This window comes from Bactrocera oleae, chromosome 6 (assembly GCF_042242935.1).
Source record: "Bactrocera oleae isolate idBacOlea1 chromosome 6, idBacOlea1, whole genome shotgun sequence".
Classification (NCBI taxonomy): domain Eukaryota; kingdom Metazoa; phylum Arthropoda; class Insecta; order Diptera; family Tephritidae; genus Bactrocera; species Bactrocera oleae.
The window spans coordinates 42,453,290-42,467,316 of NC_091540.1; the positions used below are offsets into that span (position 1 = coordinate 42,453,290).

Sequence of the window (14,027 nt, forward strand, 5' to 3'; positions counted from 1 at the left end):
CTGACAGTGAGTAGTGTGCATAAATACTTATAAGATAAATGCAACGAGAAAGAGTGTAAAAAGTGTTGAACCGACACATATAAGCCAGCAGGAAAAGGCTCCGTGGGCAGCGTTGCGAAACGATCGCTTAACCCTTTGGTCAACACTTGGATTTGAATATGGTTTTGCTTTAAATGTTTTTTATTATGTATGTAAATATTAATATAAATTTTAAAAGTTACTTCCCTCTATCATCCGTCTTCCGGAAAACGGTTGCGGGACTTTAAATTAAGCATATTTGCTTATAGAGTTGCCAACTATAGAAAAAATTAGAATCTGAAAGTATTGCAAAATGTCTTCAAACTTATAGAGTTTGCGAAAACTATCTTTACAGAAACTATTCGAGCAGCCTTCACTTAGACATATTGTGGAATAGAGTTGCCATTAAGGATAACGGTGGTACTACTTGCATTAGAAAATTTTTATAAAAAGTATTTACGTAGAAGTAGTTTCAGAAAAAGCTCTAGAAAGTATTCGATGAAAAAATATTTAGTCTCTTATTGAACTATATTTTACCAGTGTTGCCATCTGTTTAAGAAATTTTATTATAAAATGTGCTTAAGTATAATACAAAGAGTTCAGAATGAGTCCAAGAAAGTATTCGGTAAAAACTTTGCTTATGTATGTATATTTATTTCAGAACATAGTTGCCACCTGACCAAAAAGAAAAACTCTATAAAATATTAAACAATGTGTTTAAACACAAATGGTTAAAGAATGCCTTCCGTAAAGTCTTCAGAAATCCTTTCATTTAAACATATTTAAAAATGAGTTGCCATGAATAAGAATTTTTTTATAATTCTTTGTCTACTATTTAAAAATTAGTTTTTTTAATATATCCATAATCAACAGAGTATTCTTTTTCTTTTAGACGGTTCTACTCTTAAGAAACTATAAATTTGTATAATGCTTTAATAAATAAATTAGTTTTGTAATAAAATTCAATAAATTAAAAACAACATTATCAACCAAAGTTTGAGCTCTGAAATTCATTGTCAATAATAAAATATATTTCAATATTTAGATGTTACAATCCAATACAATATTTACACCGCAAATGAATTATAGTCTTTTAACAATGTTTTTATTCTTTACTTTTATTGTTTTATATGGCAGCGCATTTTTGTCACATTCAATCACCGCGGCTCAGACTGCCGGTCTTTTATTTCGTCTTTCGCTTGTATCCATATGTTTGTTGTTCTTTTATTACCTCCATTACCGTTTTTATGGCTCACTGCCAGCAAAGCTTTACGTAGAAGTAGTTATTGCTCAGTAAAATTGATTTTTATGTTCTTGTACGACATCCATTTGGCTAAAAGTATTTGCAGTTCTTGTTCTTGTTTTTTCTTTTCGTTTTTCCTTTTCATTTTCGCAAATAACTCGAATACATGGAACTTACTTAAGACAATTTAATGGATTTTATTGCTATGCAAATTTAATGATCGTGATATATCTACCAGCAGTAGTTTTATTAATTTTATTGATAAACTTTTATTTAATATAATATTCCATTTGAATTTTTCTTATTCGCGACTCACTAATCGCAGAACTCAATATTTATTGTTTTATAGTGTGCAATTTATATTATTTTTAGTTAAAAGAGCTTTACTCTTTTTGTTCATAACATTCCTCTAGTGATTCGTACGAAGACTAAACGGCTCAGACTAAGTAAGATTATCTTAGGCGTAACTTCAGTAGTGTATATAAATTCTCCATCTCCCTTGATTCTTATTGGAAATTGTATGCATTTTCAGAAAATTGTTCGTCGCTTCCATAAACCCAATAATTTTTAACGCATAATGAGAACCTAAAATTTGCTCTTGATTCAGTCCTTCATTGCATCTCCTTCCATTAATTTAATAATAATAAGACTATTTTCCGCGAAATGGAAGCCTTATTCTTGGCATATAGAGTATAATTGTTGACATTGCTATGGAATAAAGATATAGATACAGAAAAAAGATAGTTTCTCCATACACACGTTCATCTAAAAGCGGAACCAGAAATCCGTTTCACACAGAAAACATAGAAGATTACTGATTTTGTCTTTCGATAGTTAGGGAAGTCGTTATTTGAATAACTCTTATTCAAATCATTATTCAACACTCTACAACCATGATTTACGAGTATTAGTTATACGTGTAAGTATAACCGGTTATTTTAGTATTTGGTAAGGGTTCCATTTCAAGTCTCCAAGTATTCAATTAATTATTATTGGCATTTTATTTTTGGTACAAAAACAATTGATATATACAACATTAAGAATTTATATCCACTTGCAACTCAGAAAAAATTTTTTTTTTTTGGATTTTTTTTTTCAAGAGGCTTTTTATTTTAGATATGATTAAATAAAAAAATGTACATTTTAACAATGTAATGAGTTTTAAAAAGCGGCAATTCGTTTCCATAAATTTTGGACTCCTTTGATTTCGAAGACGATTTAATCATTGGCTTGTTGATTACCAATACTTGTACCTCTTTGTAATAATATTTAATTCATCCGAATCCTTTTGATTACCACTGATATATACTGATATATAAAACATAATATACGTATTGTATTAAAATAAGAAATTAAATACTGAATAACAAAAGAAAATTTTGAATTTGTTTAGTTCGGATATTAAATTATTTTCCTGTGGTACATTGATTACCAGTTCGATTATCATTAATCTCACCTTTTGTTGGAACAAGTTTACTATATGAAAATTTATTATATCTTCAATTAATGAGATGCTTCTATACTAACATTAATAATGATAGTTGAAAAAGTTTTTGTTTTAAATTTCTCCATTCAACACACAAATGAAAACCCAAAATAATGCATACGAAATGTGGATGCTCAATAATTTTGGGGCAAGTGCCAATGTCAACCAAAGCGCCACCCATTTCGTTTAGTTGATTTTTTTGTTTTTCTTATTGTTTTTTTATTTCGTGGCTTAATCGTGAACATATTCTTAACTTCTTAACCATGAATAATTTATTTATAAATGTTTACAACGCCCTACGCGTCTGCGCATGCGTTCACTGATCAAGTCGAAAGCTCATTTTCACTCCTTCGCATCGCTTCATTAGCAACCGCATGTACACAAATGATTGTCTGACTTAATGTGCGGCGTGAGTGCATTCTCGTGACTATGTGTGTTGTGTTCTCGATTGTGAGCTCAATAAATTTCGAGATAAGCAGTTGTTAATTTTTAGAAAATTGATTGTGGAAAAGAGAAAGTTCTTGTGAAAATAATAATAATAAAAACAACAAAGCGCATACAAAAGAATGTAAATTGATAAATGTGTTAAGGGAATAATTTGGGGCAACGACAAATATAAAAACCCAGACGAATTTCGGTTTTCGAGAAAGGTAATTAATGCCTTAGCTTATTCTGAACTTTTAAGTATTTTTTTATGAATATATTTAATAAAATTATAACTGCCAATGACATTAAAAAAGACAATAATAAGGCATGACATAAAAATGTGGCTTGGAAAAAACAATATAATTTTCTAGTGAAATTATGTATACAAAAAGGTTTCAGAGAGCTCTAGTAAGCTTAATTGATGGCTGAGCGCTTGTTTGCTTGTTAGCCGAAAAATGTCAACAGCATAATTTATCACTCCCACATAACAACGGCAGCGGCATGTTTACAGCGACTTGCAACAAATGGAACCAGGTTCGCACGTACCTATATATATGCCAATGGGTGTACATATGCCTATTATATATTGCTTTTTTATGTATACATAAATGTCTGTATATTAGAAAAAAGGCGGCCAATCCAAATCTTTTTTTGGGTAGAAAAAAGCGTCACTCCGAACTTCTTTAACAATTAAGAATAGCTACAACGCCGAGTAGAAATATCGCAAAAATAAAACTAGCAACCATTTTAAAAGCAACAACTTGTTTTGCCGTTTGTTGCTGTCAAAATTGTTAAACATAAAATGTGGCAACATGTTTACCTGCTGCGTGTTGTACACTACGGTTTTTGTTCACAATGTGCGCGCCTGTATATAAACACACATATTTCTATATATACTATATGTGGTTGGATATATTTATATATGTATATATATATCGACTTACATGACATTTATTTCATTTGCGTGCTTGTAACTTTGAAATTTCGACGCGGCGCTTTTACAAAAGTCCATAAAGCAGCTGCTTTATAGCGGCAAGCGATATACCATAATATTGTCAATATTATTGAAAGCATATGAGTTTTGAGCATGCGTGCGTGCCTTGTGCGTAAACTGACATTAAGAAATGGGCATGATATGTGAGAAGTTGAGCGTTGTTCGAAATATGCAACAAATGTTAGACGTATTCCACACTAATGCATTAAGTTGCATGGTTGCATCGTGAAAAACATGTATTTGAATGTATATTTCAAAAACATTTTATCTTTATTATAAAAGTTTATTGGATCCTTCAGAGATGACATAATAGTTATCGTATAATTAAATGAAAATATTAAAATCTTGCTCCAAATTCATCTTATTCGGTATATTTTGTTCAAGAAGATGACTTATTGGAGAAACTTTGAGGTTAAGTGCAATTTATTAACATATGTGCTAATAAATAGGTGTGGCAAATTTTTACAACAATACCGCCCTATTGTTCTAATAGAGGATTGTATATTTAAAAGCAGAAATAAAATGTGGTGATAAGAGCGGACCAAACTGCCTTTGTATAGACAAACTCGTGTTTGAGTGCTTGTGATACTAAATCATATAGCTTTAGAAATTTAACAAAATCATAAACCTTGAAAAAATTTAGTTGAATGTTGCCTACATTACGGCGGATTCATAGTTGTTAGCGAAGACAGCCACTAAACACGATAAAATTATTTGTGTGCAGCAAAATCTGAATTACGGATTTAAGGAACAATATTGCGGCATGACATAAATTCTACAGGGTTTTTCTTTTTACTAAACAATTTCATGTAAAACGAATTAAGCCATCGAGTATATTAGAAATACGATCTAGTCATTTGGAGTCGACAGAAAAATTAAAAATTATTTTCTTTTTATATTTTTGTTTGGTGGTCCTTAAAAGACAAATGAAATATTTTGTAAGTCTATCTCTTGATTTGACGTAATAGTTTAAGTCATGACGCAGAATATTTCAAATATAAATTACCTCAGTCGCCTGCAGTTTATTTAAAATATTCATGATCAATTTGTAGTACTAGACGGATTTCTTATTTATATGGGTCTGAATTGATAAGCTGAAGTTCGAACTCTACGCAATAAGTCTTAAATTTTTGTAACCGTTAAAAGAATTTATATCTCGTATTTTGGATAATAAAATGGTTTGCTTTTATTGAAACCACTTTTCAATACAAAATCAAAAAAGGTATTTACAAAATCAGCAGGCACACACATCTACATCTGCTGGTATGCAGATTACATTGCATTGCAATATTCCACAAACACAGAAAGGTCGTCACAAAAGCATCCCACACCCACTAGTCGTATTTGCCGTGATTGTAGCTGTCATCTCAATTGTTGGCATCAATTTGGCAACAAACGAATTTGTTTGACCAATTCATAAGCTCAATTCTTCTTTTTTGCTGTCAATATAGAGCACACTGTGCATATGTGCCCCAAATACACACCATTGACAATTTATGTGGGCGTCGATGGAAATTGTGTCAGAAACCTTTTCTTTTCACTTTGCACTGCAACTGATCCAACAATGGTTCACTGACCGTGTCAAAGACCCGTCTAGGCCAAGATAGTGCCTGACCAAGTCAAACTGCAGCAAATAGGACGTTGCAACATTTCCACACTGCACACATTCACACACTTCCACACATGTAAGAGAGAAAACGCAGTGCGGTGAGCATAATTTACATAATCAAGCGTTAATTGCGGAGTGGGCGGTATATATATATATGTAAACACACCTGTTTGGTTGTAAATATGTATGTAAATAAGTGTGCACCAATTTTGCATTTCGATTACGCCGCACCACTTGCTGACATATGGCCTGTTTTACTGAAAATATTATATGTACACATTTGTGTATGTAGGTGTGTGAGTGTGCATTTTATGGCTGTCAATAAATGTTGAAATTTGAAACTGTGGCAATCGCGAGCCGCATACATGCCCACACCGCAGTAACCGTAATAATTATTGCTCAAAAGTCAAAATGCCGCACTATGGTGAAGATACAATGAGGAGAAGGCGTTGGAAGAGAGAGAGAGACGAAGGTGACCACAAAACTGCGGCAAAGCGAAGCGCGCAGTGTCATTTGCATACGCTTAATGAAGTCATTTCGTTGAAAGTCCCGCGGTTAATTTTGCGTGGGTCGACCCTATCATCAGCCACCGTATCACACCATTTGTGTTGCAGCTTTTGTTGTTTGTTGGTTGTAGCAATCATCGTTTTCACTCTCACTTGACTTCTGTGCTTCTGTGACTTCGGCGCATGCGCGTTGATGTAACGAATCAATTTGCTTGGACCACCAACACCTCAGTGATGATGGGCTTGTGTCAGTTGCTGAACCTTTTTCATGTTGGAGAAGAGTTAGGCAAGGCCATATGATTTAGATTTTATATTTTTTCTTTTTATACATTTCCTCTACTTAGTGTTTCAACTGAAATACTCACTTCTGATTTGCAGACATGCTTTTTCTACTATACTCTTTCGTTTCTATTTGTTCTTTATTAAATAATTCTCGCAAATTACGAATCTCGAAATTTCTGTATTTGAAAATGCGCAATTCGGGATCCCGAAATATGTGTGAATCGTTATTATTTAACGAAAATAAAATTACTATATTCTTTATTCAACTCCGAACCGCAAAATTGACAAAAACTTTAAAAAGAGATGTCAAATGTTGCATACATTTCGCCTGTTAGCGAAGACAACCACCAAAGGTGAGTAAGTTTAATTTGTGTATTGCTAACTCGGAATTATGAATTTAAGATTCGATGTTGTGATATGAAATAATAGCACATTATGTTGCACGTAAAATAAAATTTACCACAGTATGTAAATACATAATGAGTGGTTCCTAAATAGATAGTAGTTGAGAAGTAAATATAAAACCCATTAGAGGTGCACCATTGCCACCTTACCTTAACACATTTAAAAAAAACTAATGATTCTTATAAAAGTCTGTTAAATAAAATGAAGATGAAGAGTATCCAACATTTCAAGTATGGTTACTGGGATAACATATAATCACCGATCAATGATCTAAACACTATCAAATTTTTTCTGAACAGTAATTTCCGTTTTTACGCGATAGGTGGGTCCTAGCGGTTGCCGTATAAATCGAATTCGCGTAAGTCGGGTTCAACTTTGCTTATAAGTCCATATAAAGTATGTCTAATCGGCTCTTCCGATCCACCTTTATATTTAATTGTTTAGCAATATCGACCACTTCTTCTATTATGCTATGGATTTGTTCAGGATCTGAAACAGATTCTTCTTGGGTTGCAGTGGTGAAAAAAAGGACACAGTTTTTTCCAGACACCATTCAAAGTTTTTTGTGAAAGTTCACTCCAAGATGGTCCAATGATTCTTACAGAATCTAAAACATTGATTAGCTTCCAAAAGTCTTTAACAGAAAGCTCATAGCTTCATGTAGATGTGGAAATGATCGCCTTGTGCAATAAACTTTGAAAGTTTTAATGACTCCGTGGTTCATTGGTTGAAGCAAGCTAGTAGTGTTTGGTAAAAATACAACTTCCAATCGTGAACCGAAATTAGTTAGAGGTGCGGGAGAATGACCTGGTGCATTGTAAAATAGTAGCATCATCTGGTGCATTGTAAAATAGTAGCATCAGTTTAAATGGGATTTATTTTTATTGTCGGCAACGTTCGATTTCAGGAATAAAATGATGGCTAAACCAGTCTTCAAAAAGAGAAGCTGTCACCCTAGATTTTGCATTAGACTTCAAATGACAGGCAAAACAGCTTTGGATTTTCTGAGCGATAAACTAAGAGAGGTTTGAATTTGCCACCTTCTTCCATCATGAGTTTTCTGGATAGAGAGATGCTGCTTCTTTATCAGCGCTTGCTGCTTCTCCACATCTGCGATGCTTTGCCAATTACAATGATTCTTAAATCAGCTGAACCAGCCTTATACACTTCATCTTTAGCCGCCACCCCAGCTTCTTCCTTTAGTTTTTTAAAATACTACTTTTCTTGAAAGTAAACAAGATCAACAGGACAATTTTGACTTGATTATCACACCATGACTGTAGCAATGATTCCATATTGTGCGATAATACCATGACGCTTACGGGTGATACTTGAATTCAAAGATTGGGCATTTTTCACAGCGTTCATAATTCTTCTTGATTTTTTGTAACCATTCCGACTGTTGTTTCCGGTAGGTCAAATTTCTTTGTCTCTCCCGTGTTTTTCCTAGGTTTACACCACGGAAAAGGCCGGAACCATTGCATCAGTGAAGGACCGGTTTTTTAACACCGTTGGTAATCGCGTGTGAGTCGAAATTTTTTTATTTTTTTCTTCAATTGGATAATTGATCCAATATTTTGTTTATATCCCAAAATTCGCATTTTATATATTGTACATGATATACTTGTATGATATATTTCATGTTCATCATTTGGCTGAAATACACTCAGATGTTTGCTATCTCTTGAAAGAGACCTCTTGTTTTAAAGAGATGCATCTTTATTTCTTCGGATCTTCGAGTCTGGGGTTTTATATTTTTCCGCACGCCAATAAAAAATAGCGCATGCAAAACTATGAATCATACAAAATTGCACAATCATTTTTACACACTCCTCTTTGCACTTCCGGTGTAGCACAACACAAAGCAGCACACTATTGATTGCCAACAATTAAATGTTGACGCCATTGGCCAAAAATTCTATACAGTTTTTAGGCAAGCATTGGAAGTAGTCAAACGTAGAGCGAAGATTTGTCGCCAATTGTCAACTTTTTCTCAAAAAGACTGAAAACAATAGTAGCAGAATGTCAATGGGAGCCGACTTTGAACGATTTGTGACGATTATCGATCGCAGGCAACGATCAATGAAAGAATGTTTCCACAAATGTGTATTTCCCAGACAATAAACGGGCACGTCGCATGCTGTCATTGGAATCGCATTTTGGGTCAATGACAAAAAACAACAACAACAACAAAATACGCGTACAGAAACACACATAAATCAGGCATTTAACAATCGCATTGCGAAATTAGCGCTAAACAAATTTGAGAATGCAAATCAAATCAAAACAATCGCAAATTTCTGTATTGACTATGAGAACACACACACGCGCGCATAAATGGACTTTAGCGATATGCGAAAATTGTTTGCGCAGCGGGTGACGCGCTGCTGTTTCGAGGTGCGTTCATGCGAACCGTCGTTGGCGATCAAACGCGCGATCGATCGAACGCATGCGAGCTCCACATAAACAGTTAGTTAGTGATTGTGCGCTTGTGTGTGTGTTGTTGTTGTGTGTGGTGATCGGCGTTGTGTTGCTGATATTTTCGTTTTCAATAAGGGTTTGGCTGATATGCACACACATGTCTTTCTTTGCCGATCGGCGCCGATCAAATGATCAGATGACAAAATTGATCATTTTCAATTTGAATAAATTCAGAGTGTTTGCATACACAGCGCGCCGCTTTGTGCTGAAGCAGAGATTTTTTATCATTTTTCGATCATGTTCGTTCACTTCATTTTATTATCTTTTTTTCTATCATTGTTGTTGTTGCAGTTATACTTTACTGCATGTGTAGCTACGGTTGACTAGCTGGAATTGATTTATGCGCCAGTTGGGTGGTCGTACACTAGCGCAGCCGGACGCGCCACCGCTGCGCCTGGCGAACGGACACACACACGGTTAGACACAACCCACGAGCGTGAGTGAACGCGTTGCCAGGCGTTCGCCGATGCGATGGCGTTTGCTGTTGAGTTTTTATTTTAGCGGACTCTTGATTTTTATTAATTTGGATTTTAATTGCCGCGCTGCATGTGAATTTGCCAGTTTGGCCTTTTCATTTTGTTCTCATACATATATAATATCCCTTTGTATGTATGTATATTTCTGCAAGTGTATTTGCGTGTACACTGAATATTAAAACCTTTATTTTTTGCTATTTTTGTGGATGATAAGACCTGTAAAGTTCACCTATAGAGAAGACAGCATAATATATTTGTCACAGTGATTGGTACCGTATTCTGAGTCATTTTAGAAATATCCTTCTACCCTTGTTTTGGTCCAGCTGATTATTTGGCTCATAAATAGCGGGTGAACATTCCTTGTATGAAATGCACTCAAGATTAAATTTAACTCGAACGGATCCATTTAAGCTGCACACACAAACCGAATCAATAAAATTAATATGTGTTCATCAGCTGTTCATTTACGACTCTAAAGCTTTATTTGGCGTTTTTTTTATATTAGGCTAATAAACTCAAAATCCAACCTGTCGTGTAACGGAAATTTAAGCTACCGATTACGAGTATATAGAAAACCAATCGGAAGTTTCAAAAACGGGCATGGCTAGACGAAAAACACGCCTAGATGCTACATCTAAATTTACTAAGTCAGTTCTTTTCTTTTCAAAGTACAGAAGTGAAAAAAACCACCACAACTCTCATGTCCAGGAAAAATTTGTTATTCGATTTTTGTTTTGGTTCAACACAGGTGCCCGATTCGGTCATTTGTTATTATATTAAAGCCAAACAAAATTAGTTGCTCCTAGCAATGTTTTCGCGGCGTTGAATGTTGCACGTCAGCGGTAATTCGTAATCGGCGTCTAGGCTTGCAACCAAGCGAACATTTCGCTCCAGCGCATATATGATGTGCAAATTAAACGCGCCGCAAGCGCCGAGGCGATGAAATATTTGCAACAAAGTAAGCACAACTCACCAAAATGTATATAAAAAATGTAAAATTAAAAAAAAACTCAAACTCCGTTTCCATGTGGCAGCAGGCTACGCAGATTGTGGCGTCGCGGCTGAAAACTTTTTAAATTTTTTTATTGATAAGTTTTTTGTTGTTTATACCTTATTGTCTCGTTCACTGCCTGTTAGCTGTATGGATGGACTCACATTTGCCGCAACTGCCAAAACACAAATTCGGTATATTTTTGATTTTACATTCCCTTGGGGGTGAAATTTTGCGCTGGTAATTTTTTTTAGATTTATTTCTTTCTTTAACTTTTCATAATTTTTTGGTTACTTTTTGACTCATATTTGCCAGCACTTTTTTGCTTTTGCAATAATAACTGAAATTAGCAAAATTGCCAAAGTTTGACTTTCATGATTTATCTGTAATTTTGCATCACAAACTAATGACTGAACACACGCACACACACAAACATACCTGCATATTTGTATGTGTGTGTGCGCTTGCAAAAGTTCAAACAGACGAGCAAGCGCGCCAAGACTCACCCGTCTGCGCCAAGCCAAGTGTTGATAGTGTCGAACGCCGCACTTTCGGCTGACTCGTCGCCCGCGCCGCCCCGTTTCTGTGTTACAAGCACACATATTTACACATGCATTCGCGTACGTTCACAGCTAATAGTCGTAGTCATCTCCATGCATTAATAAATGTTTCACATTCCTCCAAATTGTTGTTGTTACGATTATTTTCCAACGCTGTTGTTGTTGCACTGGTTTTAATGCACTGCTTTGAATGCTAAACGTTTCGGGAAAGCCCAAAAAACCGCTTACGGTAAATCACAAAAAACCAATAAATTTTTTTACACTTGCGGGTGTTGTTACCGTAATTTCAACTGTCGACGAAAGTTAGTTGCTGCATGGCATTTTATCTTTTCGCCAACACCACTACACAACAACAACGGCAGCAGTCGCTTTATGGCATGTGCATTTATTTTGGTAGCACATTACCCGCATGCCTCTGCTTTCGCTTCCACACTCTCATCCTTCCTCCTGTCTTTCTCTCTCTCACACACACATATATCTCGTGCCTATGCAACTCTGCTTGCCCACTAATCTCAATGCCGCTTTTTTCGCCAACCTTGCAATTGCTGTTAGCTGCCAGTGTTTTTACTGTTATTTCTAAAGCTTTTCATTACTCTCACTCGAAGGCACCGTTATTCTGCTTCATTTCTCTTTCATCAACCGGCGTTTGTCGAATTTTTTTTCGCGGTTTCTTTGTGCAACACAGCGCCCTCGTCACACTCGTAATATGTAATCTATTCAAATTTCTTGGCACATGATGCAAAAATCCACTCAACTACGTAATATTTGAAGTGTACAACAAAAACACTCTGGCAAGTTGTTTTGTTGTAATTGTGGTTTTTCATTCCGTTTTGGCGCATTGAAAACTTTATAATTTTTGCTTATTCGATTATGTCGGCGATATTTCCGTAATTTTTTCTTTGTTGTGTTTTTCGTTTTTTGTTTTTGTTACTATTTGGGAGCAAGCGGAAAGCAATTGCATGCATTCTTGCCTTCGGCGGTCAGGTTAAATATCAGAAAAATCAGACAATAATTGACAGGCATAACATATGAGCATGTGCTCCGTCTTGTCTACATACATACTTACATCTTTACATACATATATTAATGCATCAGTATTTGTGTTCACTGCAGATTTGTATGGGCGAGTGGTGTGACTTTTATATTGATTTAGAGCGGTCTACGTTTCCAATTATTATATAAAGTTTTATAGTATAAGAAAGGGGATTTAGTTGTAAGAGTGAATTAAATTTTTTTATAAATAATACACTACATAATTCCAAATATGAGTATCAATAAAATTTCATTGTTTCTATTCGATATTGAATGGAGGTATTCGGCTTTTCAAAAGATTTTCTTTCATTTCCAAGCAATTTCCTTTTCTAATAATTTTCAAACAGATGGCAATTCTTTTGAAATTATCTCCGACAAAATGTTTTCTTAAATTCGTATAGTTTGATACCGCTGTTAAAATACTTCACTTAAGTGAATCGTTTAAGAAAATTAATAGGTGGCAACTACCTGCAAACATTACTTTTCGTTTGATATCCAAATTCCTTCTCAAAATTATTAGCAACTTTCTTCTGACAGGTTTTCAGTTAGATATCCATGACACCTAATATCCAACCATCGGCGAACATTATGCAAATCGGTTGATATAAAAATATAAATATTTGGCTATTCTCTTCAAAAATTACTTTTAGCTTGATACCCAAGTTTTAATATTATAATTTTTCTAAACTTAATTTAATAAAATATTATGAACTTACAAGAACATGCTACACTTCTCAAAAATATTGAAAAATGTCCTCGAAAAACTCTTCAGTTAGATATCAATGGCACGCATCATCTAACAATGAAAAAAATGTATACAAATCGATTTGGTCCTCGCTTTATTATAAACACTTACATTGATAGATTTGTATTGCCACCTATCTGGTTATTTTCTAATTGGAATATAAATAAACACATTGTTCTAATTAATTTTTTTAATTGTTAAATTTATTTGCAGAATGTCCTATGGCGTAAAGGATGGCCACTTACAACACCAACAGGCGAAGTTATTCTACATTTGGGAGCTCTTGATGATGCCTTAGTACGACCAAGTGACTTATACTTGTGCGTTAAAAGTGGTAAGTAAATATTTTATATACAGCAATCTTAAAAACTGAACTTTGACAAATGCTGTGCGGAGATCATTGATCATTTATCTCAGTCTTAAAATATGTATACACTATTACTACTTAGAACATAATGCGCAAAAAGAGCCAATAAAATAGCTCTGTCATCTTAATGATCTTTAATGTTGATGACGATGAGCACGCTGGAGGTGCGACCACGTCAACAAGCGAAGAAAACATCGAAACAGTGCAAAAAATTGTTGGAAGTTGCAGAGCGTGTTGGCATATCGGCTCATGCAATTCAGTTTTCTCGAATGTTTCAGGCATGAAATGTGTGGCAGCGAAGTCAATTCAGCATCACGATAATGCACCAACTTACACATTATTGCTTATTCGTGATTTTTTGGCCAAAACCAAACCGTAATCTACCTCAGCTACCATATTCTCTATT

At 34.6% G+C, this 14,027-nt stretch overlaps 1 protein-coding gene across 8 annotated transcripts in view; it reads left to right on the forward strand.

Annotated features, from left to right (window-relative positions):
* The window catches only part of LOC118680417 (streptococcal hemagglutinin), a 423,094-nt gene that overhangs the window by 336,159 nt on the left and 72,908 nt on the right, over nucleotides 1-14,027 (forward strand). For all 8 annotated transcript variants that reach the window (XM_070111750.1, XM_070111752.1, XM_070111748.1 and 5 more), the window contains one exon: nucleotides 13,468-13,588. In XM_070111750.1, coding sequence (XP_069967851.1) covers nucleotides 13,468-13,588 — 121 coding nt within the window. The remainder of the gene's footprint in view (nucleotides 1-13,467; nucleotides 13,589-14,027) is intronic.